General features: G+C 43.5%; 1 protein-coding gene across 18 annotated transcripts in view; it reads right to left on the bottom strand.

The window, feature by feature from the left end:
- The window catches only part of CELF2 (CUGBP Elav-like family member 2), a 491,927-nt gene that overhangs the window by 139,427 nt on the left and 324,796 nt on the right, over positions 1-27,704 (bottom strand). For 16 of the 18 annotated variants that reach the window (XM_025188438.2, XM_075908547.1, XM_025188442.2 and 13 more), the window contains one exon: positions 21,997-22,193. In XM_025188438.2, the coding sequence (XP_025044223.1) occupies positions 21,997-22,174 (178 nt within the window). In that variant the 5' untranslated portion in view covers positions 22,175-22,193. Of the gene's footprint in view, positions 1-21,996; positions 22,194-22,363; positions 23,205-23,265; positions 26,354-27,704 lie in introns of those variants that run through there. The other 2 variants (XM_075909082.1, XM_075908949.1) reach the window with 2 other exon arrangements.

Here is a 27,704-nt window from a genome sequence, read left to right as displayed (position 1 = left end):
CCTCTTCCTTTTGGTATTTGTTCCAGTAAACTTAGCATGCAATTTAAAAAAATATTTTTAAAAACGACACAATAAAACATACAAAGGAAAAATCAAATGGTATCAAATTACTCCTCCAAAACAAATCTGCTCTTTGAGGGTTTTCCCAGGATATTGATTTTTTTGGGAAAAAAGATTCTGAAGGGAATTAAATCATGGTTAGAGAAGCATACTGGAAAAAGTGAACTGTAGATGGTGTTGCCATTGACTTGCTTGATATTCTTAAGGAAATCATTTTCACCACTGTGCATCTCAGAACAACCTGTTCATATAACGGGAATGTGATAACATTACTACCTGTATTTTTGCTTCTATATCATGCCTGATGGCACTTTGGTGCATACCTATCTCATCCGAGGACTTTGCGAGAGTGAGAATCATGCAGCGATAATTTCACACTTCATAATCCAGCCTTCCCAAGTCTGGCAACCCCCCTTGTCCGGCATCATAGGGGTGACCCCTGTGGGGCCAGGAACATTGCCAGAGCCCATGGTGTCAGCAAAGCCACTGGGCAGAGCATGGAACACACTCCCTGCCCCGGGCTGCAGCAGAGTTACGCTGGGGCTACGGGGAGTAGAGCCCCCTACCCAGTGGGGAGAACAGAGCCCCAAGTGGAAGTGTAGTGTACAGGAAGAAAAGTGGAGACCCTGGTGCATTGACCTCCTCTGATCTGGCAAATCCGCTGGTTCGGGATCAGTCAGGTCCCGAGGATGCTAGACCAGGAATGTTCAACCTGTACTAGTTGCTGACATCTGCTAAGAGCTTTAAGATATTCTGGGAATCTCTACGTTCATACTACTAGATGTTGTTCATATTAGGCTCATGTCAGGGGAGATGAGTGCTGACAAAGTGTGGCGAGAGCCACCCAGAGCAGATGGAGGGTCCACGGTTCCCCAGTGACTCACGTAGCCCATATCCTGATCTGGCACTGCCTTTTGGAGGGGCCAAAGAGCCACCCAGTTGCTGTGCAGAGCTGCAGTCCCTCTACCTTCCTTGGGTGGGAAATCCATGGGGGCAGCAAATGGATTGGGGACTAGTTTGGGGCCCCCCACCCCAGGCAGATGGAGAGTCTCCGTAGGCTGGTCTCTTCTTCCAGCCTGTCCAGGACACAGGGCCTTGGGGGTGAGAGGTAGGGTTGCCAGATGGTCTTCCAAAAAATACTGGAATGGATCATAAGCCCCCCCCAGCCCCCGTTCTCGGGTGCCCAAAGCGGCGATCACAACCCTGCCTCCCAGCTGGGACTCCCTTAGGGCCACGATCAGCGCCGGGAACCTGTGATTGCGCAGAAGCCTGGCAGGGGTGGGGGACTCCCAGCCACTCCCCCCGCCCCCACCAGGCTTCTGTGCAATCACAGGCTCCGAGAGCCGATTGTAGTTATGCCTTCTAGCTGCTCCCCCACGCCCACGCCAGCCTTCCGTCCGGTGCGCAGCTGGAAAAATCAGAGAACACTGGACATTGCACATGAGTACCGGACACCTGGCAACCCTGGCAGGAGGGGCAGGGCTTTTGGGTGAAAAGGGGATGGACCAGACCCATCTCTTTCAAAAGGAAGGAGGCCCATCACCTCTTCACTCTTCTCTGCCTGTTCTGGCACCCTTGGCTTACGTAGCCTAAGGTCCAGTGTGCATCAGTAGCAGTGGTGAGAAATACAAATGGTGGGCTACAAACTGCAGCATGTTGGGAACATTTCTGGTTCCTGCCAGGAAGTACCTGCTACCCTGCCAGCAGGAAGTTATAGCACTTTAAAGTAGGAATGCTGCACGAGGCAAGCCGAGAGACCAGGACACCTGTTTCCTTACAGGTAGGATAAAAAAGGACTTAAAGAGCACCTAGAGAGGAGTTTAAATGGTGCAAAAGGAGAACATTTGGCATCTTTGTTTTGTGGATTTAGTTATAGTAGGAGACAAAACGTGTTTGTGGGGTTGTGTTATACAACATGCCTCTCCCTCCCCCAATGCCAAGCGGGAAAGTTTAGTCTTGAAGCAGTGAGCATGAGGGAAGCCCAGAGAGAATACAGCTTTGTTAATGGGGATTAGTCAGAGTGGGTCTAGTCTGGGGTGGATACACACAGGTGCAAAACAGAGAGCACTGTGGAACCTCAGGCCCAGGCCCAAAGTTGTGTAAAAGCCACCAGACAACACTCACTCCATAATGGAATGGTGAGCAGGTACGGGTGGAGTGGTTACATCAGCATTCAGAGGCCACAAACAGGACCAGCCTCATTGTCCTAGGTACTATTGAATCACATAGGAATAGTATACAGTCTACAATGAAAGACAAAGGGAGGCGGAGGAAGAGACTACAATCAACAAGCAAAATGGTCAAAATTGTTTACTTGTTCCCATAACATAAGAACTAGGGGTCACCAAATGAAATTAATAGGTAGAAGATTTAAAACAAACGGAAGGACATTTTTCTTCACGCAGTGCACAGTCAACCTGTGGAACTCCTCGCCAGAGGATGTTGTGAAGACCAGGTCTTTAACAGGGTTAAAAAAACCCTACATACATTCATGGAGGATAGGTCCCATGTTGCCCTATAAGTGCCCACAGAGGATTTACTTTCCTTTGTAAAGAGCTTTGAGAGCCTCAAACCCCTTGATCGATTGCTTGGTCCAGCTCCCATATAGATTGCACAGATCACAATACATCTTCCATTCTTCTCTTATCCTGGCTTTCCTTCTCTGTGTACTGCCATGCCTTTTCACAATAAAATTTCCCCATCTCTTTGGGGATTGGCTGAGTGGCCATTTTAGTTTCTGTGGGTACCACTTGGCGAGAACTGTAGTACATGGACTGTCAGAGAGCCTAGCTATATGCCCGGCATTTTGCAGCATCTTTTTTCAAAAACTATGCACTGCACTCCACTCTGCTGTCTGATCACTTTATTGGGCACAATAGCACAGACTGAAATCCCCAGAATTCTTCTTTGCATCACCCTCTCCATGACAGAGAGTTGTTGCTCCATCTTTGTTAGCACCCATGTTTCTCTGCTGTACTACATTCCCAGCAGTACTGTTGGGCTGAAGAGGTTTTGAGAGCAGAGGTGAAAAAAAAAAAAGTGAAACGTGGCCCCAGTTGAGCAAAGCACTTAAATATGGGCTTAGCTTTCAACATTTGCTGAAGTCATTGGGACCATGCATGTACTTCAGTGCGTGAGACCCTGAGTTTTTAAGAGCTAAATATTGTTATGATTCTTTGTAGTAAGGAGAAATGGTAAAAACACTGCGTGGAGCATTTAAAAGTAACATTAATTCAATTAAATCCTCTTGGACCAAAGTCTTTCCAGTTAATGCACTTTATAGTGAAATTTTCTCCTGCGCTCATTTAAACATAATTACTGCACTTATCTTGTCATGATGAACATTTTGAAGGTTACATGCACTGCACACATGCCAACCTGCAAGCTATGCTGACCTTTAGTTGTAATTTTTTAAAACTATTCTTAGGCTACAGCATCAAAATAATAATAATTTCCTTCTGTTATGTAGCACTTTTCAACTTAAAAAGATCTTCAGGTACAAACTAGTAAGCAAAGAAGCACAGGGAACCGTCTTAATATCACACAGCAATACTAAATAACAATTTGGGACAGGAAGTGAAGACAAATGTTGTATCCAATTGAAGCTACAAAGAATATTTAGGCAGGCAGAACATAGAAACAGAATGTGGTCAGATCACCCAGTTGACTCACATCCATGTCATGAGCTGCATTCACAACGCAAACAGAACTTGAACCTAAATCATAGCAAGAACTGGGGTCTGACACCGGCCCCCTCCCAAACAGGGTCGTAGAACACAGGTCCAGTATGTATGCTGATCCAAGTTTGACTGATTTGTGTGTGGATGCAAGGGGAAGCTTCGGCTCAAAGCTGAGTTGGAGTCCAGGCGTAGTGCGCAGTGTAGACATATAAGAGGAGGAAGAACAAGCTTTCCTGTCTGTCCTGTGCTCGGTGGTGCTGATGAGCATTGAAGGAAATGCTGCCTACATTCTGTGGTCAGGTGGATGTTTGCAATGAGGTGAGACCTTTGAGAGGCACGATGAGAAAGTATTATGTAATCAGAGGTGAGCAGTGGAGAAGACGTATTTGGTAATCCAGGCCGCTGCAAGATTGTAAGTAAGAGATGGAGAACATGACTCTTTCCCCACCACAGTCCTCCTAAATGAACAAAATCACCCTGCACGTTATTAAAGAACTCCCAAGTGATTTATTACCATTCCCACTGGATGCACTAGCTGACATCAAGGAAGAATGCGGCACCATTAAGTATTTTAAACTGTTAAAAAAAAACCAAACCAAAATAAAAACAGAATACAGCAGAAGTAAAAAACTTCCCTTCCCACAGAGAGTTCCTCACATGTTTGGATGAAGTGAATTAAAACTGACACAGAGAAAAATTTAATTGAACCAGAGACAAAACAAAACACTTTTCTCAACAGAAGCTAAAACCCCAATGGAATTGCTCAGGTTAACACAGTGCATTTTGAAACAACAATAGTTTTATATCCCATGATCTGAAAACACACAAGGAAATCTCTAATTTAAAACTCATGGCATTAAATGGAGATGAAAATAGTAAGGCCAGGGAAATGGGAGTCAGAGCCCCAAGGTCTACTACATATTTGCTTCCTAATCCATCGCCTATAAACAGCCTTTCTGTGTGTTGGATTGAAATTAGGTTAAAATTACAAGCTATCACTTTTTAAGTTTTGAAGAGTTTCCAGTCTTGCTTGCAGGCTATGGTACTCTGTAGGGAAGAATGTGGTTAAAGTCAGTTCTGGAGAAAGCCAGCATAAAGTACCGAGGACTGAATTGTACCTCTCAATTTTAGGGAACAGCCCGCTTTTTTCTCCTCGGTTTTGGGTTTTTAATTCTAAGAAATAAAATACTGTTACACTGCAACTTTCCTCCATGAGTGTATTATGATTTTATTTAACTTCTCTGAGTATATGCTATGAACATAAAACTCTATCCTCCATTAAATAGATGGGGAAACTAACATAGGTAATGTTGACAAGGAGTCCTATAGCACCTTATAGAGTAACAGATGCATCTGACAAAGTGGGTCTTTGCCCACGAAAGCTTATGCTCCAATACATCTGTTAGTCTACAAGGTGCTACAGGACTCCTTGTTGCTTTTGCCGATCCAGACTAACACGGCTACCCCTCTGATAAGTAATGTTAGAATTAGTTTTTCTTCCAAGTAAAGTCCTTTGAGATCCAAGGATTAAAGTGTAATGCAGGTAATAGGACAATGGATCAGGAGAGAGATTAGGGTTTACGTTCTTAATCACGGAGAGACATTGGGAATGTCCATTTACTTTCCCCTGCTTCATTTTGCCTGTTTGTGAAATGGGGACGATACACACCTTTGTGAAACATTATACGATCTATTTTCCATATTAGTCAGTTTCAGCAAAAACAAGGAGTCCTGTGGCACCTTAAAGACCAACACATTTATTTGGGCTTAAGCTTTTGTGGACTGACACCCATGAAAGTTTATGCCCAAATAAATGTGTTAGTCTTTAAGGCGCCATAGGAGTCCTCATTGTGTTTAATGAGCTTTTTTTGGTAACACTGCTAATATTTATGCTAAAAGTGCAAAAGTCATTATTAAAGCATAAAGAATCTTCATATCTTGGCTTTGCAGAATTGCATTTTTTAAATTTTGAGGATAAATTCAATGTTTATTTTTATGCACTGCATTAGAACCTGAGTTACAAACATCTTGGGAATGGAGATGGTTTGCAACTCTGAAATGCTCATAACTGAACAAAACATTATGGTGGTTGTTCTTTCAAAATTACAAGTGAATATTGACTTTTAATACAGCTTCAAACTGTACTATACAGAAGAAAAATGATGCTTTCCTTTCATTTTTTAGTAGTTTATGTTTAACACAGTACAGTACTGAATTTGCTTTTTTTGGTGAATGTCTCTGCTGCCACCTGATTGCATACTTCACCAAATGAGGTGTGTAGGGTTGATGGGTCAATTCATAACTCTGGCCCTCAAATGTCAGCTTTTGCTGTATTTTCTATTTTTATCAATTTAAATGTTTACAGTTGCAGGAAATTATGGAAGGGTCAGACAATTGTTTTGTGACTGTGGGGGTTGAGATTCAAACTCCACTAAGTTGTCAGGTAACACATTTCTTACTTAACGGCTACGTCTACACTGGCAGCTTCTTGCTCAAGAGCTCTTTTGTGGAAGAGTTCTTGTGCAAAAACTCTTCCACAAGAGCGCGTCTACACTGCCCTGTGCTTTTGCGCAAAAGCATCCATGCCAGTGTAGATGCTCTCTTCTGCAAGAAAGCTCTGATGGCCATTTTAATCATAGGGGCTTCTTGCGCAATAAATTCATGTTGTCTGTCTACACTGCCCTCTTCTGGAAGAGCTCTTGCGCAAGAGGGCTTATTCCTCATGGGGAGAGGAATAACTCTTCCGGACGAAGCTCTCTTTTACAACTCTATACTGTAAATTTACTTCCGGAAGAATGCTTGTGCAGTGTAGACAGCCGGCAAGTTTTTGCGGAAGAACTGCTGTTCTTCCACAAGAAGCTGTCAGTGTAGACGTAACCTACCTCTCTGGTAAATTTCAATTCTCACACCCGGAAAACATTTTTCATGTGTTTGTATGTATACAATGGAACTGATCGTTGCTAATATTGACTGACAAGAATCTGAATCCTCCCAAACCTACTAGTGCTATACATTACATGAACTGACTGTGCATTCCTATACATTTCACTCATTGGCAGCTCCCTACATGTGAAACTCAAACCTTTTGATATATTAAAATGGTTTAATTATTCTTTGAAATACAAATTCAGTTAGGCAAATAAAAGACATGGCTTATTATGTATAAGCATCTCCCTCAGTAGTTCATTTTATTCTTCTAAAGGAATGTGTGATTCACTCATCAGAAATAGGGGTTATTTTAAATTACAGTCACAGTGTAGTAGAGAATAGAATTTCTCTCTCTTTCCAAATAATAATGAATTTATGCACCACAGAGTTTAATCTGCTGAGTGTGAGAGTCTGCCATGTCCAACTTAAAACTGTGTACTCATGGGCATAGATTAGACTGTAATTAGGCACAGTGAAAACCCAAAAAGATCTAGTGGAAAATTCAGCTTATATTTTATGCACCAGATTTTCTCAAAGTGTTTTTATAAGAGATTAGAAGGAAAGGACTTAGATTCTTTACAATGCCTCATTCTCTGTTCAGGGTGGCCCCAGATTAGTATGAGATAAGCAGCCCTATTCCTACAGGTTGCTGATTTGAGTTCAGCCCAAACCAGATTGTTGCTGAAAGGCTGGACCATTAGGAAATTATTTGCTGGCCTCTGTGAAATAGGTGGATGGTAGCGATTCAGTATGGGCTAGAGAGAGGAGCATTCCACTCATCCCCACCCCAAACCCAATACTATAACTGGCACTGAACACCTGTAGCTATTGAGAAAACAAAGTGTGCAGCACAATAAAGCTATTGCAACTCCTAAACAATGAATGCACATGAAAAATGTTACACCCACATACATTTTATAACATATTTCAGTACTATGAGGAATGAGATACTTCCTCTAAAGTTTTTCCTGGGTTTTGTTTCACTTCCAGATCTGGGAAATCTGAAGTGAATAGCTGTGCTATAACCTATCTTAGGGTATGTCTACACTACAAAGTTAATTTGAACTAACTTAGTTCGAATTAGTTAATTCGAACTAAGCTAATTCGAACTAACGGATCCAGACTAAAAAACTAGTTCGAATTAGCATTTTGCTAATTCGAACTAGCATGTCCACATTAAGTGGACCCTGAACTGGGCTTAAGGATGGCCGGAAGCAGTGCCGGCAGGGCATCAGAGGAGGACTTAGAGCGTGGAGATGCTGTCTCAGGCCAGCCGTGGGCTGTGCTTAAAGGGTCCCAACCCCCACCCCAGACAGACAGTTCTCAGGGGTGCCCCGCTTGCAAAGCAGTCCTGTCTTGGAGTGCCCTGAGTGCCCACACTGGGCACATCACACCACTCGGCCATCAGCCCGGCTGCACTTGCCGCAGGCTGCCATCTGGGGAGAGGGGCAATTGGGGGGCTGCAGGAGAGCTTCCACCCCCAGAAGCCCGCAGAGCCAGCCCAGTCCTCCCCATCGGGGGCTCGTGCCCCATTCCTCCCTCACCTCCTTCCACTTACCCTTCCCTAGCCCCTCTTCTTGATGTACAAAATAAAGATAACGTGTCTTCCAAAATGGAATCTGTCTTTATTGAACAAAACTGGGGGAGACTGGGAAAAGGAGGTGGGAGAGGAGAAGAGAGAGGCTGGGAGAGGGGAGGGCAACTAAAATGATCAGGGGTTGGGAACAGGTCCCCTATGAAGAGAGGCTAAAGAGACTGGGACTTTTCAGCTTAGAAAAGAGGAGACAGAGGGGGGACAGGATAGAGGTCTCTAAAAGCAGGAGTTGGGTAGAGAGGGTGCATACAGAAAAGTTCTTCATTAGTTCCCATAAAGAAGGACTAGAGGACACCAAAGGAAAGGAATGGGTAGCAGGCTTCAAACTAGTAACAGAAAGTTCTTCTTCACAAAGCAAAGAGTCAACCTGTGGAACTCCTTGCTGCAGGAGGCTGTGAAGGCTAGAACTGGAACAGAGTTTAAAGGGAAGTGAGATCAAGTCAGGGAGGTTGGGTCCATGGAGTGCTATTAGCCAGGGGGTAGGAGTGGTGTCCCTGCCCAAGATTTGTGGAAGGCTGGAGAGGGATGGCACGAGACAAATGGCTTGGTCACTGTCTTCGGTCCATCCCCTCCAGGGTCCCTAGGGTTGGCCGCTGTCGGCAGACAGGCTACTGGGCTAGATGGACCTTTGGTCTGACCCAGTACGGCCATTGTAAGCTCAGGGCTCAGGGTCGGGGGTCTCAGTGGACCCCCTTGATTCTCTTGCACACCTGCTCCTGGGTGGCCAGGCTGGCAGCTCTCCTGCCCAAGCCGGCCACTTTCCTGTGCCTAGTGCGGAGATTGTGGACGAGGTCCACGATGTCCGCACTAGCCCAGGCAGGTGTCGCCTCTTGCGGTCCCAGGCAAGCTCCCGGGAGCCGCCAGCCTGGTCCCGGGAAGAGGGGGAGGACTGGGGAGCATCGGGTGGGTGGCTCGAGCCGTGCCGGGTGCAGGGTCTGCTGGCTGGGTGCTGGCAGGCTTGCACCTGGCACGGGCACTGTAGCCAGCCCGTGCCCCTTTAAGGGGTCTGGGGCCGGGAGGGGGGCAGTAGAGTTTCCCTGGTGTTGGCCAGAGTGGCCACCAGGGAAACCTGGGGAGGGCTAGCCTCCCACTAGTTCGAATTAAGGGGCTACACACCCCTTAATTCGAACTAGCTAGTTCGAACTAGGCTTAATCCTCGTGGAATGAGGATTACCTAGTTCGAACTAAGCGCTCCGTTAGTTCGAATTAAATTCGAACTAACGGAGCGCTAGTGTAGCGCCTATGAAAGTTAGTTCGAACTAACGTCCGTTAGTTCGAACTAACTTTGTAGTGTAGACATACCCTTAGGGTTTATATGCTACTCATGTTTATATGCTACTCATCACTCTTGGATCTGGGCACCTTCCACATTAAATCAAGAGTGATGGAGAAGTGCCCTGTGGATATTTTCATGACTCTGGTATTTCTCTCTTGTTGGGTTCTAAATTCTGATTGGGAAGGATTTATTTCCTTTTTCTTGTTCTTGATTGGCTGACAGGCAGGCGGTTTAGGCAGTTTAAGCAGTGGGAAGGGCTAAAGTTGTGAATGTCATTACTATGGGAAATAGGTTTAGTCATTGTAGATTAGGGATGTAGTAATATAGTCAATTAACCGATAAGCAAAAGCTTATAGGTTAATGTTACACACTACATGCATTTCTCCTCCCCCTTGCCAGTAAATTTTTTAGCAGGCTGGCCAGCAGTCCGGCTCAGTTCCAGCTTGCACTGGGTCTGGGACCTACCCTGCTGAAGTTGTATATTTAAGTGTATTAGGAGCCAGACAGACAGGCAGCCCTGCTCAGTTCTGGCTTGTGACAGGTCTGGGAACTCAGACACCCCTCCCCCAGACAAGGGCTGCTGCTGCCTTTGTATCAGAGGAAGCAGTGTGGGGTGACAGGCAGCCAGTTCACGAGGGGAGCTGGTTTTTAAACTGGCTCCCCTCGTGGATCAGCTCCCACCTAGCACCCAGTGTTGCTGCCTCTGTGAGAGAGGCAGCAGCGAGTTCCCTGGGAGTGGGCCCTGGCTGCCAGCCCCAGGGACTATAGAATAGTCAACTTACCAAAAAGACTTCATGAGGTTAATCGACTATTCAATTAATCGATATTTAACATCCTATTTTAGCTATAGAGAGGCTCCATATAGTCTAACGTACAGACTCACTATTATTCTATAGTGCTCTTTGTTTTTGACTGTTGCGCATTTCTCAATATTTTCTTCCCCTGAGCCCAGTGCCCAACCAGGCTGTGTAAAGATGGCAAACTTGCTCCCTCATCCTTCACAAATGTTGCTATTATGATGTTATGAATGAATGACGCTCAGTGTTAGAGATGAAAATTACAGGGTTTTTTAAAACCCTTACCTGTGTTACTAGCAATACCTCAGATTATTGCCACTGAAATGCAAATAAAAAATGTAGGTCCCATGCTTGAACATCTAAGTGATTTTATGCACAAGTATTATATTATGTTTTATGTCACTTATTTCCATTAACTCAAATAAGCAAGTGCTTGGAGCATCAAGGAGTTATTACACTTGTCACAGATTACAGAATCATAGCAATGTAGGGCTGGAAGGGATCTCAAGATGTCATCAAATCCAGCTCCCTGCGCTGCAGCAGCACCAGGTAAATCTAGACTGCTGCCCTTCAAAGGTGTTTGTGCAACTTGTTCTTAAAAACCTCCAATAATGCGGATTCGACATTCCAGAAATTTCCTAATATCTAATCTAAATCTCCTTTACAACACATTAAGACCAGGTCTACGCTAGACCTGGAAGGTTGGGTAAAGGTACACAACTCCTGCTATGTAAAATTCATAGCTGGAGTCAGCTTACCTTAAGTCGAGCTTGGTGCCACCTTCGGAGAGGGAGGCCGACAGGAGCAAACACTCCTGACGGTTTCTCTTACTCCTTGTGACTGCAAGGAGTACAGGCGCAGACCAGTGCTGCCCTAAGAGATTGATTTACAGATATTAAATAGACCCTCTAAAATAATTGAACGCCAGAAGAGCGATCTTGGGAGCGGCAAGTGAAGACGTGTCCTAAGACCATTACTTTTTATTCTGTCTTCAATGGACACAAAAAACAACCAATCACCATCCTTTTTATACCAGCCCTTAATATATTTGAAGATTTATCAGGTCTTCCTCCCTCCCTAGTCTTTTCTCAAAATTAAACATGCCCATTTTTTGCTAAGCCTCTCTCATAGGTCAGGTTTTTCTAATTCTTTTATAATTTTTGTTGTTCTCTTCAGGGCTCTTTTCTTATAACCACATCTTTCGTAGAGCGTGATGCCCAGAACTGGACAACACGCCAGTTGAGGCCATGCCGGTGCCGAGTACAACAGGACCTTTATCTCTTGTTTCTTACATGTAAGGTTTCTGTTAATACATCCCAGAATATTAGTCTTGTTCGCAACTTCATGACATTGTTGACTAATAGCCACTCTAATCCCTAGATCCTTTTCAGTAGTACTAGAGCCTACTCAGCCTAACCTGTTGTTCGCCTTCTTGTAGGGGTGCATTTGATTTTTTCCCTTCATAAGTGAAGTAGTTTGCACTTCTCTTTACTGAACTTTATCTTGTTACATTCAGACCAATGTTCCAATCAATTAAGTCATTTTGAATTCTAATCCCGTTCTCCAACATGCTTGCAGCCCCTCCCAGCTTTGTGCCATCTGTTCAAGTTTTGTACGCATGCTCTTCACTTCATTGTCCAAGCGATGAATGAAAATATTGAATAATGTTGGGGCCAGGACTAATCCCCATAGGACTCTACTTGATACACTCTCCCAGTTTGACTGCAAATCACTGATTACTACTTGTTAGATACAGTGGTTTTTTTATCCAGTTTTTACTCACCTCACAGTAATTTCAGCTAGACTCCATTTCTCTGGTTTGCTTATGGGAGTATAATGTGGGACTGTGCCAAAAGCACTACTAAATATCAAGATATGTCATGTCTACTAGGCCAGCAATGCTATCAAAGAAGGGAATTAGGTTGGATTGGCATGACTGATTCTTGACAAATCCATGTTGGCTATTCCTTAACTCTGTTACTATTGAGGGGCTTACGAATTGATTTTTAATAACAATATCTTTCCAGGTAAGAGAGCTAGGCTTACTGGTTTATAATTCCTAGGGTCATCTTTGTTCACACTTTCCAGGTAGGTACTATGTTTGTTTTTCTCCAGTCCTCACCCCATCCTCCATGAGTTCTTGAAAATAGCTCCAGGATCGCTTCATCCAGTTCCTTATGTACCATAGGATAAATATCAGGCTCTGCCAACTTGTCTCCATGGATTTTTTTTTTGTATTTTATTCAGCTTGGAAAATGAACCTCTACTGATTGTTTTCATTTTTGTGAATATTCAATTTCATACTCCTACTCTCATGCCCGAGCGTGAGGTTTTTAATTTGTCTGTGTGTTTTCAGCAGTGCAGGGCAATGTATGAATTAAATACATATATTAACAGATTTATCCTTTTATATTTATGAACAAATTTCTAATTATTTGATTTTCGAAAAGATATTACAAAATATCCCACAAAGAAATGTTGAGTCTGAATTACTTGACAAGATCTTTTCCAACTTCAAAGAAGATAAGATTTATCTACTGTTTTCTTGATCAATATCTATGCAATATGCTTTTTCCCCCCCAGAGCAATCTCAGCTGGCAAAAATGATAGTTTTAACATTTTCAACCTTCCCCCCTCTCCATTATCCTGCAATTGATTAGAAAAGTAACCTGGCAAATAATTTTGTGCCCCTTTTCTCTTCTTTATTATGAAGGACCGAATTTCTGATTTTTGTTCTCCTTAGACATATTGGGAGTGGTGTGTCTGACTTTCCCTATTTTTCCTGGATTTATGGTGGGTCCCAATATAGATTGGGCTCCATCTCATCTATGAATTGAAACGACAGGCACGATGATCCCTTAACATAACTTTCTTTTTTCTCAAGCGTTTCTTAGATGTTAGAATTAAATAGTCATCCAGAGATTCAAGGAGAACAAGTGCTAAATTTCTAAAAACAAGAATAAAAAAATCTTTTCCAGGCCCCCCCTCCAAATACCAACCAGCAGCAAAAACAGGCAAAGTCCTCTTTTGTTCACCATTCTCCTTTACAGGTCATTTTGAATAAATCAATTTACATCATCATTGGTGAAACGTGCTCATCAATTAAACTAATTCTGATCAGTGGGCTTTGGGTTGGTTTTGATGTGATTCCTTCTTCTGCAATACACCATGAATGGATTTTATGGTGAGGCAGATTTTTGTAGACAAGTTCACAGTCACATATGTGATGGGAAATTAGCCTCATCTGCTCTTCCTCAACCCTATCGCCAAGCAAAAATAGCATGTGTCACAAGAGGGCCAAGACATTCATTAAGCTGAATGCAGCTTACCAACTGACCAAAGGAGCTGCCATTCTGTCCTGTGAATTGCAGAGTGAGGAAACATTACCTGGCACCTGGAGGCAGAGCTCACATTATGTGCCGCTTTCTGTATCAGAAGCAGCACTTTGAAACTGGTGGATGGAGGAACTTTCTTGAAGAATAGTCACTGATTCTACTGGTAAAGAACATCCTACCCGTTGGATGGAGAGAAAAGGGGGCAGAGGTTTTTTTGTTTTGTTTTTGCCTGCTGATTTCTATTTTAAGTCTATGCTGTGTCATCTCAGGGTTTGATATTAATTGAGAGAGCCTATCTATTTGTACCCTGAATATGCACTTTAGCATATTATAAAACTTCCATCAGATTCCTATAATTTTTTTTAGATCCCAAAAGCCAAGTACAGTCTTGTATTTTTCCACAGCTTTTCTCTTCTCTCTTTTTGTTACTTTCTCTTCCAAGCTCTTTTCAAGTTAGACCTCTTAGACCTTTCACCATAGCTGACCCTGTTATGATTCATGCTACTCTACTTTGGACTATTGCCAATGGTGCTTTTCTATAGAATGGTTTTAAATATTAGGTATTTTAGGAACAGTAGTTAAAATATGATATTTAAAAAAAAGTCCATATTAAGTGTGACTGTATTTCCCTGTAAATGGTGTTCTATGCTTGAATTTATACTGCTTTGCTTTCTCAGTGCCTTTTGTACCACAGAGATACAATGTATCATGATAGTCCTTTCATGGCTTTAGCTTTTATGACTCCCCAAAATCCTTCTCCTGTTTTTTAATCTGCAAAATGTATTAGTTTAACATATACTATGACACAAACCTCAAATTTATTCTTTTAATTCAAGGGTCATTTTATCCAGCCAGACTCCTTCATATCTGATTCCTTTCAACACGTTATTTGCTGGTTCTTTTTCCATCCAATCCATTTTGTATGATCAAAAACCATGGCTAACGTTAGTGGTACTTTCTTTAAAGTCATTTACATACAGAGAAAAAAATATTGATCTCCAATACCAATCCCTGTGGTTCTCAAACCTTCATCCCCTTTCTCCCCAACTCATAACCGTTCCCTGTTCAAATCTGCCCTCAACTATAAAAACCAGCTGCTTTCTCCATTGAAAATGGGCCCTTCTCTGCTTTGCTAGCAACTCTGTGCATTAGTCTCATGTGTGACATACTGTGAACTGCCCCGGGAACTCTAAGTAGATTATATACACCATTTCACACCTGTCCATTTCTCAGACACCTCTTTGAAAACTCCAGCAGATCTGTCAAAGAAGAAATACCTTTATTTAAATCAGCTCACAACTATCCTATATTGTATTCTGCCATGAATGTCCCCTGCATAAGTCTGGAGAGAATGCTCTTTACGGTTTAGAAACTGAGCATCCAAGAGTCAGAAATGTCAGGGTTGAGGTTGAAAATTTCAACCTTAACTCTGTCCCTTCTATTGTGCCCAAGACAAGGTTTTTTTTTCTAGCATTATCAATTGTTATTTAATATATTATGAACTATAAGTGTTTGCCTTTAAAAACTATTACCATGCTGCATAGAATAGTTTTCTAAGCACCACTATATGGGACAGTGAACCACACCCATGGTGTGTAGTTTACATGTACACACATCTGAAGACTGGAGTTTTCTTAAGCTTCAATAAACTCCACAAAGCACACATATGTGCACGCGTACACACATGGCATTATTTAAGTTTGTTAAACCTATAGTCTGTGCTTGTTAGCTCAAGGGCACTAGAGAAAGCACTATTTATTCTCAGCAAAACACATTAGAATGAACAGCTGAAAGCTATTCCATAGATATAGCATGTGGCTTTAGGCCACAGGGGTGTTACGGACAGGGAACAGGCTGCTTATGGCCAAATCAATCAAGACTCTACAGTGCTGGAGAGGAGATCAAGGGTACGTCTAAACTACATCCCTTTTTCGATAAAGGGATGTAAATTAGATGTATCGAAATTGTAAATAAAGCTGGGATTTGAATTTCCTGCGCTTCATTTTCATAATGGCAGCCGCGGCTTTTTTTCCAAAAAGCCGCTTTTTGACAAAAAAAAAAAAAAAAAAACCATAGTCAAGATGGGGATCTTTCGACAGAAATGCCCCATTTCAAAAGATCCTGTGACCCTCATTTTTTGAAAATTTCTGTCAAAAGATCCCCATCTTGACCGTGGTTTTTTTTCGAAAAGCGGCTTTTCGAAAAAAGCCGCGGCTGCCACTATGCAAATGAAGCATGGGAAATTCAAATCTCAGCCTCATTTACAATTTTGATAAGTCTAATTTCCATCCCTTTATCAAAAAAGGGATATAGTTTAGATGTACCCCAAGTGCAAGGCTCTGCAGGCTCCTTTGGAGTTCTCAGGCATGCTGGAGCCAGGTGTAGTCATAACATGTTTGTGGGCACTGGAGCAGAACATTCTCACTGGCAGCCAGCGGACATCTGCGAGATAGGTGTAGACTGCTTGCTTAGCGTCTCCATGTCTGAGCAGCACATAGCAGAGGTGTATTTATGGAAAGAACACAATGACAGAGCGATGCACCTCCCGGTAAATGCCCACTTTGGGCCAATGCTGTCTGGACTCCTCTTCTGCTCTGTCAAAGTGCTGACTCAAAACTAATGGGTGATGGGAGAAGATGGGAGGAGACTGGAATGGAAGAGGGCCTCCTTGTCCTCTATCTCTCTCACGCTCATGCACCTGCATCAGATGATTACCGATGAGTGAAATTGTGGCTGAAGAATGACAAATAGATTTTGTACATGGCCTGCTTTACTCATTCAGCTCCCCACACGAGTAACATATGCACCCCTTGTGTTATCAGAACTCACTGCCCATCAGTTAGCTTAAACTAACATGTGAAATAGCATGATAAACCCATAGCACCAGCCTTCGACGACAACACCTCATCCTTCAATCAGCAGCCCGTCACTTAATCTTATAAGGAGTCTGTAAAAAGCTTGTGAGGGACTGGAGAAAGGAGGATCTAGCTTTTAAAAAAAGCCTCTGGGCCCAGCTAGCCCTGCCCTGCTTTACGTGCAGCCAAGGCCAGGCCTGGAGGGAGGAGAAAAGGAAGGAGCCTAGCTCAGTTTGGGGTTGACTAGCAAGGAGGCAGGGGCCCGGTTCAGCAGTGTAAGGATGTGAACCACAGCTTGGCTGTTCAGCAGCCATGGGAGCAAGAAAACCCTCAGTCTGCCCCTCTGGAAAAAGCGGAGAACCTATTGAGAAGCCCCAATGAAGGAGAATCTGAATTCTTTGAACTATGCCCCAAACTCAAGAACTTGACTTGGAAGTGGTTCAGCGTTCTTGGGCCAGGAGCAGAGGAGGAGGGGGGCTAGCACCTGCCTTTTTGCCCTATGACCCAGCCACTAGGTGACACAGCCACCAGGGTCCCGGCCACAAAGTTACATGGGTAACACAGATTTACTTACCACAAGGCGACCTCTCTGCTTTCCAGATAATCCCACTCCTTAGCAAAGGTGGATACAGCCTGGAGAGTTCTAAGTAAATTCTGAGCCCAAGTCATAGAATCTTGTGGCTGGAGGAGATGTCAGGAGGTCATCGAGACCAACCCCCTGCCCCAAACAGGATGAACCCCAACTAAATTATCCCAGCCAGGGCTTTGTCAAGCTGAGACTTAAAAACCTCTAGGGATGGAGATTCCATCACCTCCTTACGTAACTCATTCCAATACTTCACCACCCTCCTAGTGAAATAGTTTTTCCTAATATCCAGTCTAGACCTCCCCCACTGTAACTTGAGATCATCACTTCTTCTGTCATCTGTCACCACTGAGAATAGCCTCTCTCCATCCTCACTGGAATCCTCCTTCAGGTAGTTGAAGGCTGCTATGAAATCCCCCCTCACTCTTCTGTTCTGTAGACTACATAAGCCCAAATCCCTCAGCCTCTCCTCGTAAATCATATGCTCCAGCCCCCTAATCATTTTTGTTGTCTTCTGCTGGACTTTCTTCAATGCATCCACATCCTTTCTGTAACGGAGGGCAGGGGGCAGAATTGGACACAAGACTCCAGATGTGGCCTCACCAGTACCTAATAAAGGGGAATAATCACTTCCCTAAACCTGCTGGCTATGTTTCTACTAATGCACCGCAATATGCCATTAGCCTTCTTGGAGTACAGCTACACTAGCTCGTTAGTTTGAGCTGGGTAGGGTAATGAGGGCAAGAGGAATTGCAAATGAAGCCTGGGATTCATTCCACGAGGAGTAACAGTAGTTCGAATTAGGATCTTTAATTCGAACTACCTACTCTGTGCCACATGTAACCACGGGCACGGAGTTTGGACTAAGGGGGATTTAAAAATGGCGGCGCCCGGGAACATGCAAATGAAGCCCGGGATATTTAAATCCCGGGCTTCATTTGCAACTCCTCTTGCCCTCATTACCATACCTAGCTCGAACTAACAAGGTAGTGTAGCCGTACCCTTGGCTACAAGGGTGCGCTGTTGACTCATATCCATCTTCTCATCCACTGTAATTCCGAGATCCTGTTCTGCTGAACTGCTGCTTAGCCAGTCGGTCCCCAGCCTGTAACAATGCTTGGGATTCTTCCATCTCAAGTGCAGGACTCTGTACTTGTTCTTGTTGAACCTCATCAGATTTCTTTTGGCCCAAACCTCCAGTTTGTTTAGGTCATTCTGGACCGTATCCCTGCCCTCCAATATGTCTACCTCTCCCCCTAGCTTAGTGTTATCTGCAAACATGCTGAGGGTGCAATCCATCCCCTTATCCAGGTCATTAATAAAGATGTGGAACAAAACCAGCCCCAGAACCGACCCTTGGGGTACTGTGCTTGATACAAGTACTTCTCTAAACAGGTACTTCTCTAAAGTGAGAAGAGTGTTGCTTTCTATCTGTCTCCTCTTCCAACTTCAGTTATTTGGAATATAAGTGGAAAATAAAGCTAGGAGATGCAAGAACTAGGACATTCCTAGCAAAGGGTACAGAAGGCCGTCTTAATGACAGCAGAGGAGAATGAATCATCCTTTGGTTGTTTTTGACAGTTGTAAAAGACTCAGACTTCAGCCTGACAAAGAGCTCATCAGTGAGATTCTAGACCAAACCAGGGAATTCTCTTTGGCCAAACTAGCAGAAATACAGGGCTGTAGTTTAGTAGTAGGGAAGGCTTTCTACAATCAAACACTATTCCACATTTAGATTCAGAGTGTTTAAAATCAGGAAGTCGTGCCAACTAGCATTTGCACTTTTGCAATTCACATCCTGAAGAAGGTAAAGAAGCAATGTCTTGATCTTGCCATGTCATGATGCTGTTGTACGTGACCTAAAGCCATGACCTTGCAATGCAAAACAAGGAATAGCTCTATTGCCATCGCAAGCGACACTTAGAAGACATGTGAGCCAATAAAACTCAAGAGATTCAGGATAGCCAGCAACCATTATTCCAACTTATTCTCAAATAAGAATTGGTATGAGTGGCTGAGTAGTCTGTAGACACCGATTTAGTGCATCCCTCAGAATTACCAATCAATTATAAAGTCTGTCCCTGCTGCTAAAATGGTGTTTAATAACCTAGTGTTTCCTGTGTGTTTTTGACATTAAGAACATTAGAAACAGCTTTTAGTAAAAGGGTTTTTTTCCCCCCTCAGTTATAATGTGTATTTTCTAAACTCTTGTAAGACTGGGTTATGAAAGTCTAGGTCTTGTCATAGGGGAGAGGTGCCCACCAGAAATGGAAGAGGTGCTACAGCAAGCATCCTCACAGGCAGTCCCAGCAAAGCAAGAAGTGTATGGGCACAGGGCCATATCTCTGCACCCCGAAGGTGGAAAGGCTCACCGGGGGGACAGCTTGCTGCAGTTATCACCAGAATCTAAGTCTGCAAGCCTGTCTGGCTTTTTCTGGGACTAAACTCACTCAATTAATTCTCCTGTTCCCTTGGCTGAGAACACACGCCAAAAGAAAGGCCAGCATTCTAGATAAGAGATTGGGTGGAGGGAACTAATAAAGTTTTGAGAATTGGTCTACGAAGCTTAACCTTTATACTTTCAACTTGTCTGACAAACTGGTATTGAATAATAGGAAACATCAAAGAAATGGGCTTCTCCTATTTCATCTGAATGCCATCCTCACTTCATGTACTGCTTCGTGGGAAAGCATTTCAGTGGGTCAGGAATCAGCGCTTTAAAAGAAGCGAGCCTCAAAATTCAGCATTCTGTTGGTTTAAACTAAGCAGGAGTTTGCTCATCCATAGCAACATGGGCCGTAGTAAATCCAGTTGGCTGGCCTTTTAATACAGTCTTCTATCCAGCATTAAAGACAAAGATCCATAGTGAGAAAACTTTGCTGTGCACTAAGATAAATCCCCTTCTGTTTCTTTAGGGCATATGCAGAGCCTATGGTGGGAAAAGGGCACCCATGCTACAACAAGAAAATGCCTTCTGTTTTAGGGGCACCAAAGATGCAGCTTCAATGCTAGAACTTGAATGTTATTAGTTACCTAAATTGTATGCCACGCATGCTTGCTAGATGCCTACACGATGCCTGGTGAGCAAATGTCATCTATGTAGGGAATCTGCAAAAGCACAAGTGGCATTACAGAAAAAATTCAAGGGAAAATATTAAGGTATCCTGCTGGGTTATCAGGGTGGGGAGCAGCAAGGAAAAAGGCCAAAGAGAGCTGACTCTGTTACAACTACCAATATCACAGCCACAGGAGAGGAGAGACAATCCTGGCCCAGTGCAGACAGATCAACTTGCTACAAGGCCAGAAGACACGGGGCTATCCAAAATTTTTGGATCCTGACTCAGAGGACAGTGATCACCTCTGCTGAATGGGAAACTTTACAGACTGTTGCTCGGGATTGTGAATCAGCTGCTGACCCATAACATCTTTCTGACGTTCTCCACAGTGTGTACGTTTTAAAGACGTGGTCAGGAGAGGCTAAGGATGAAGAGAATATCAAGTTCTCTCAGGAACAGGCATGGGTGCCCATCTGCAGGGATCCAAAACCTGAAGAGTAGGGCTCATTATGTCTTTCAGAAGGGTAGTCGTGTTAGTCTGTAACTTTAAAAAAACAAGTAGTCCTGTGGCCCCTTAGGGTGTGTCTAGATTACATGCCTCCGTCGATGGAGGCATGTAGATTAGACAGATCGGTAAAGGGAAATGAAGCTGCGATTAAAATAATCGCAGCTTCATTCAAATTTAAATGGCTGCCCCGCTCTGCCGACAAACAGCAGATCAGCTGTTTGTCGGCAGATCGGGGCAGTCTGGCTGCGCCGCGGTCACAAGGAAGCCTTTGTTGGTCAGCTGTTTGTCGGCAGAGCGGGGCAGCCATTTAAATTTAAATGAAGCCGCGATTATTTTAATTGCGGCTTCATTTCCCTTTTTCGAATAAACAAATCTACATGCCTCCGTCGATGGAGGCATGTAGTTTAGACGTACCTTTAGAGACAAACACAAATATATATATAGTATCATAAGCTTTTGTGGGCAACACCCACTTCCTAAGATGAGCAGAGCGCATCTGAGGAAGTGGGTGTTGCCCATGAAAGCTCATTATTTGTAACACTAATAAATATTTAGCACACACATTCTGGAGAAGATCAGAAAAATATTAAACAAAGAGCATATTATTTGAAAAAAAATGTTCTGTGATACAGAGATACACAAAATATTTACATTCTATATTTTAACACCCCCCCACACACACACATACACACACATGTATCCAGCGATAACTACCTACATTCATATATCTACTCAGAGAAATATAGTTAAGGATAAATATTATTACATGTACATCAAAAATGAAGACAAAGGGAAGCTATCTTTTGGGTAAGTAGCAGCCAAAGAGCCAGTCCCTAATCTGACCTCAGGAGAGAAATCAGAAATCTGGAAATCAGGCGGGACTTCTTTTATTGTCTCCAGGGAGGTGATGTAGTAAGAACCCAGTGCTGTGCTCTCTCGTCCATAAACCCTCAAATTATTCCCACCTGCGGTGCTGAGAGAGTAAGTGGAAGGAAGTGGAACATTATATTCTTCATGAGCTAATCCAAGGAAACTAACCGCTCAGGTTTCCTTGTCCTTTGGCAATAATAATTTACAGGAGGGCTGCATTCTTTTGTTATTTTTTGCACAGTTGGAATGGCCTCTTCAAGATAACAGGTATTTAAACTGCAATTTTTGAAGAGAAGGTAGCCAGTAATCTATAGGTATTCAGAAATGCTCATCTCTTAGGTCTCTGACTAGCTCAATAGCATATGCTTGAAAACCAGACATCCCTGCCAAAATCCCAAAGTCACAAGAATTTTAAAATAAAAAGTAAACAAAGCCAATCCTACTACCGTACCTTTGCTTTGGGGTGGGTTCTGACTCCTGTCTCGGAGAACGTTAATCTGGTAGACAGCTCCATAAGGCTCAAAAAGTTCTTTTAGTTCTTTTTCCGACCATGAACGTGGGATCTGTCCAACAAACATCTTAATGGCATCTGGGTCTGGTTGGTCTGAGTGATCCAAAGCTCCATTCATCTTGTTAGCTGTGCCGTTACTAGAAAGTGGAACAAAGAGATAAAAAAAAATAGGCATAGTAAGGAGACTGAGCATTTTTGATGTAGAGTAGATGCAGGAAAAGATGTAAATGGGGCACAATGGGGGTAAAATTATGCTTAATTAACAGTATAAATATTAAAACCTAAAACAATGCAAAAACAGCATTACATTTTTCATTGACTCTGGCTTTCACTGCAGGCTGTTGCTTAATACTGTTATTTCAGAAAAGAGCTGGAAGATACAAGCCACAAGCGAGTACTTTTGCATCTTAAAGCAAAGGATAATTATGAATAAGTGGAGGTTTCTATATACAGCTGTTGTAAACAGCACCAAACTGGCTACTGCCTGATTCGTGTGTGTGTGTCTATGCGCGCGCGTGTGTTTTGTAAGAAGTCACATGAAAGGAATATGAAATGCTTGGCAATCTGTCAGATGACTAATGCAAGATGCCAGCGATGAATTTGCAGATTGTGTGAAGCACCCATGTGTGCATCAAATTAGGATAATATTGCCTAGAATGGAAAACACTCCAGCTATGTGGCTGGTTGCTGCCGATTAGTTGCCTACACTTTTAAAAAGGGAACGAGTGCACCCTGCAACAAAGAGCACCCATTCAGAAGGGAAAGCTAGTTGCAGAATTGCCTGCTTTGTTCAGAAAATGAAAACACTGCTTTAAAAAGTTTAGCACCATGTAAACAACATTATGTGTTTCAAATTGTTGAGACCCCATAAATTCCCTACCCCTCTGATTTCCAGATGTGCGTTTACGTTTGAAACAACTATGCATTTTGGGGAAAAAAATGCAGATAATTTTCAACTTGTAGGAGGAACATGGTAGATCACAGAATATCACTATTTCTGAATGTGAGGAAAACAAATCATTGTGTATATTGAATAAAGGTAAAATGCATAAAACTTAAGTCATATCAGTAGTTAACTATGATAATTTCCAAACGACTTTCTTGGACCAAGGTTTTAAAAAATAACTTGGGATGTTGACATGCCAATTTGGCACACTTAAAGAGACCTGATTTTCAGAAAATGCTGTGCACCCACTCTCTGAAACAGACCTTTTATGGCATGTCCAAAGATGATCACATAAAAATAGCAGCACTTGGAATCATCTGTCACTTTTAAAAATCTTGATTGTGGATCAGAATCTCTAGATGACACTGTCCAGAAGAGAACACCCATATCACTCAAGGGCTGGAGTCTGAATAAAGACCAGACTGTACATTTTACGTATTTTTAAAATAAAAGCCCTGCATATTTTCTCTTTCTTAAGGCCATACCTCAGGCAAATTATTCAGTTTTTGGTTGTGCACCTGAACACATTAATATGCCCAAATTAACTTTCATACTTTCCCTAGTTATTGAAGGGAGGAGAAAAAGTTACATGAAAAGCCCATATCAAAACTGATGATGAAAAGTTTGATCAACAGTTTGGTCAAGTGTGTTTAACACAGCTCCATGGGCAATAGAATAAACTTCATTCTATTATTAGTCTTCTATGACTCATCTCTTTCCTGAATTACCACAGGAGAAAAATGTACAGGTCTGCTCTCAAGCAACATAATTTTGCTCATCCCTTTCTAATTGCTTTAATGTACAAATATTCTTGCTCGTCCTCCACACCTTGTTAGTTTAAAAGCTCTTCCACAGATCACAACAACACTAGCATGGCAGTTTGCATATCTGAGAGATCTTTGCTATCAGCTACCTAATTTAGCTTCATGAATGAGAGAGAAATAATGCAGAAGAAAAACAAAGGCTCTAATCCTGCAAGCAGCCTTCTCCCCCACAAGCAAAGCCTCACTAACTGTCCTTGGGTTCCATGTGACACCAAGTAATTCTGGAGGTTGTCATCACATGACATAATCTTCAGATAAAAGTTAATTTTTAATTCTTGGAAACTCCAGGCCAATCCCAGGGTGCTGACAACCCTACACAAGGCAGAGGCTCACCCATACACAGCAGTCGGCAAGTTTTAGGGCCTTGATACTTGGCAGTCAGTTTCTAGCGGAGTGCCCCAAGGATCGGTTCTGGGGCCAGTTTTATTCAACATCTTTATTAATAATCTGGATGAGGGGATGGATTGCACCCTCAGCAAGTTAGCAGATGACACTAAGCTAGGGGGAGAGGTAGATATGTTGGAGGGCAGGGGTAAGGTCCAGTGTGACCTAGACAGAATAAAGGATTGGACCAAAAGAAATCTGATGAGGTTCAACAAGGACAAGTGTAGAGTCCTGCACTTGGGACGGAAGAATCCCAAACATTGTTACAGGCTGGGGACTGAATGACTAAGTAGCAGTTCTGCAAAAAAGGACCTGGGGATTACAGTGGATGAGAAGCTGGATATGAGTCAACAGTGTGCCCTTGTAGCCAAGGCGGCTAAATGGCATATTAGGTTGCATTAGAAGGGGCATTGCCAGCAGTTCTACAGAAGTGATTACCATAAATTAGCGTATATAACCCGCAGGTTATACACGTTTTTACAAATCCCGCCCCCCATGTGGTATACACTTCTGCGGGGTATACAAGTTTATTTTTACTCACAAGCAGCTCCCCCGCCCGGAGGAGTGTGGGTTGTGCCTGGCTGCGGCTGCGCGGGGCACAGGCTCCCCTCCTGCAGGCCGGCCAGCTTGCCTACGCTGTGCTCTCTGCTCTCCCACCCGGAGGAGGGTGGGTTGTGCCTGGCTGCAGCTGTGTGAGGCCTGGGCATGAGTGCGGTGAATGCAGTGAGTGGATGAATGCAGGACCTGCAGGCTATACATGTCCGTGGGTAATCTAAGGGTTTTTTTTTTTAACACAAAAAAGAAAAACCACGGGTTATACATGGGTGTATGTTATACACGGGTGCGGGTTATATTCACTAAACTACGGTATTCCCCTTTACACTGCACTGCTGTGGCCACATCTGGAGTACTGCATCCAGTTCTGGGCCCCCCATTACAGAAAGGATGTGGATGCATTGGAGAGGGTCTAGTGGAGGACAACCAAAATGATTAGAGGGCTGAAGCACATGAACTACGAGAAGTGGTTGAGGGATTTGGGCTTATTTAGTCTACAGATGAGAAGAGTGAGGGGGGTTTGATAGCAGCCTTTAGCTTCCTGAAGGGAGGTTCCAAAGAGGATGGAGAGAGGCTGTTCTCAGTAGTGATGGATGGCAGAACAAGGAACAATGGTCTCAAATTACAGTGGGGGAGGCCTATGATGGATATTAGGAAAAACTATTTCCCTAGGAGGGTGGTGAAGTACTGGAATGGGTGACCTAAGGAAGTGGTGGAATCTCCATCCCTAAATGTTTTTAAGTCCTGGCTTGACAAAGCCCTGGCTGGGATGATTTAGCTGGGATTGGTCCTGCTTTGGGCAGGTGTCTGGACTCGATCTCGTGCGGTCTCTTCCAGCCCTATGATACTATTGTACTTATTAGCATTACATTCAGGAATTGCTAGGCAAAAATCTATGGCCAATATTATGCAGCAGGTCAGACCTAACGATCATAATGATCTTTTCTGGCCTTGAGAAATGTGGGACCATATTTCACACTTGCATAAGTTAAAAAAAATACTGGTCTATTCAGAGGACACTTTCAAAGACATAAATGGCTATTAGCGTATTTCCCAGCCCATCATGTAGATTCAGGCACTTAATTGCCATTTGGGCCTTTGAAAACCTCCTCCTTTATTTCAAACCACTTCAGAAACATTAACTAGCTAATTCTGCAAGGTACCCTCTACTATGATAGTCTTTATATATTTTGCTTAGGAAACCAAGGTGACTTGTGCTTTGATTTCTTATTTACATTAATGTGCAATATTTTAGAAACCTTAACAAATATAATTCATTATTAAAAGTTATATTCTCCATTCCTTTTATCTTCTAGTGACTCCTTGAACATACACGTACACACCAAGGCACAAGATAAAAATTACTACACAAATTGCATTTGGTGCAGGACAACAAGGGTACACACTGCTGGAGTTATTCAGGGTAAGAGGAAAAAAACAATGGCATTGTGATGGCATTGCGTTCTGTTTTTAATTATTGAAACTAATGAAATTGACATTTCAAAAACACATCGATATGAACAAACAACAAAGGTAGGTGTTCCTTCCAATTAATCCCAGTCATCATTTCGGCCTGGATTCAGCAAAGTATATGATTAAATACATCCCGATTCAACAAAGTAAAATACTTAAGCACATGCTTAAGTTTATTGGAATTTAAAGGAGATTCAATTAAGCATGTGCTTAAGTATTTTACTGAATATGGATTTTTGTGTTTAAATTTCAATGCTTGCTGAAGTGCTTTGCTGAATCAGGACCTAAACAAAAAACAGAATAATGGGATTTAAAATTCCTAGGTTTCTACAGGCAGTCCCCGGGTTACATGGATCCGACTTACATCGGATCCCTCCTTACAAACGGGGTGAGGCAACCCCGCACTAGCTGCTTCCCCCCAGCACACCAGGGAGACGTGAAGCTAGCACCCCCCCTTCCCCCAGCAGACCAGGGAGACGCGGAGCGGCTTTTCTCAGCAGACACCTCAGCTTGAGAATAAAGGACTGAGGGAAGTGAGGTGTGGGGGAATAAAACTGAGCTCTGGAGAAAGGTTTGGCTAGAGTTTCCCCTACAATATGTACCAGTTCCGACTTACATACAAATTCAACTTAAGAACAAACCTACAGTCCCTATCTTGTACGTAACCCGGGGACTGCCTGTATTCTTGGTTCATCCACTGACTCACTGGGCAAGTCACTCAAAACTTTCTGTTCTTTGCTATGCCAGTGCAAGTATCCTAGTGAGTGTAGCCAGACCAGTCTTGCCCCACCCCCTAGAAATAAAGGGGTGGGGCCAGAAATATAAAGGCTGGAGTCAGGAGCTCAGTTAGGCCCCAGTTGCAGGAGGAGACAGATGTTGGTTCCTCGCACTGGGAGACTGAGGTGAGCCAACAGGCAGAGGACAATGGGCCTGGACCACCCGGGCCACCACATTGACTTGGGGCAAGACAGTGACTGGCCAGGGTCACCAGGATCCCTCAGAGAGATGGACCCTTAGAGGCTGCTTGAGGTGAACGATCCCTGAGACTACAGGTGAGCCTGGAGGGGGAGTATAGCAAGGCCCAGGGATAATTGGAGTGAGTCAGTGTGTTGCAATGTGGATTCCCCACTGACTCCGTGGCAGATGAAGCTGCTGCCATTAGGGCCATGGGCTGGCTTGCAGTGAAGTGAGCGGGTCTGCACTGCCCTGCCACTTGCCCTTCATGGGTGGAAGCCTCTCCCAACAACTAGCTAGTGCTGAGATATTTACTAGCTGTTTGTTGCACTGCCTGCAGCCCCTGGACTTTGGGCTCGCCCTGTCCTGAATGAGGGCCGGGGCTGAACTAATTCCATGCTCTTCCTGCAGCTAGGCCGGACTCAGTGACTCTGGGACTGGCCCTCTCCAAACCAGAGCACAAGCTAGTGACGGACTGTAGACAAGCATCTCGGCCCCCCTCTGGCCCACAG

The sequence above is a fragment of the Pelodiscus sinensis genome, chromosome 1, assembly GCF_049634645.1.
Source record: "Pelodiscus sinensis isolate JC-2024 chromosome 1, ASM4963464v1, whole genome shotgun sequence".
Lineage (NCBI taxonomy): Eukaryota > Metazoa > Chordata > Testudines > Trionychidae > Pelodiscus > Pelodiscus sinensis.
The sequence above is the reverse complement of the archived record's forward strand: the minus strand, read 5'-3'. Positions and strand labels throughout refer to the sequence as shown.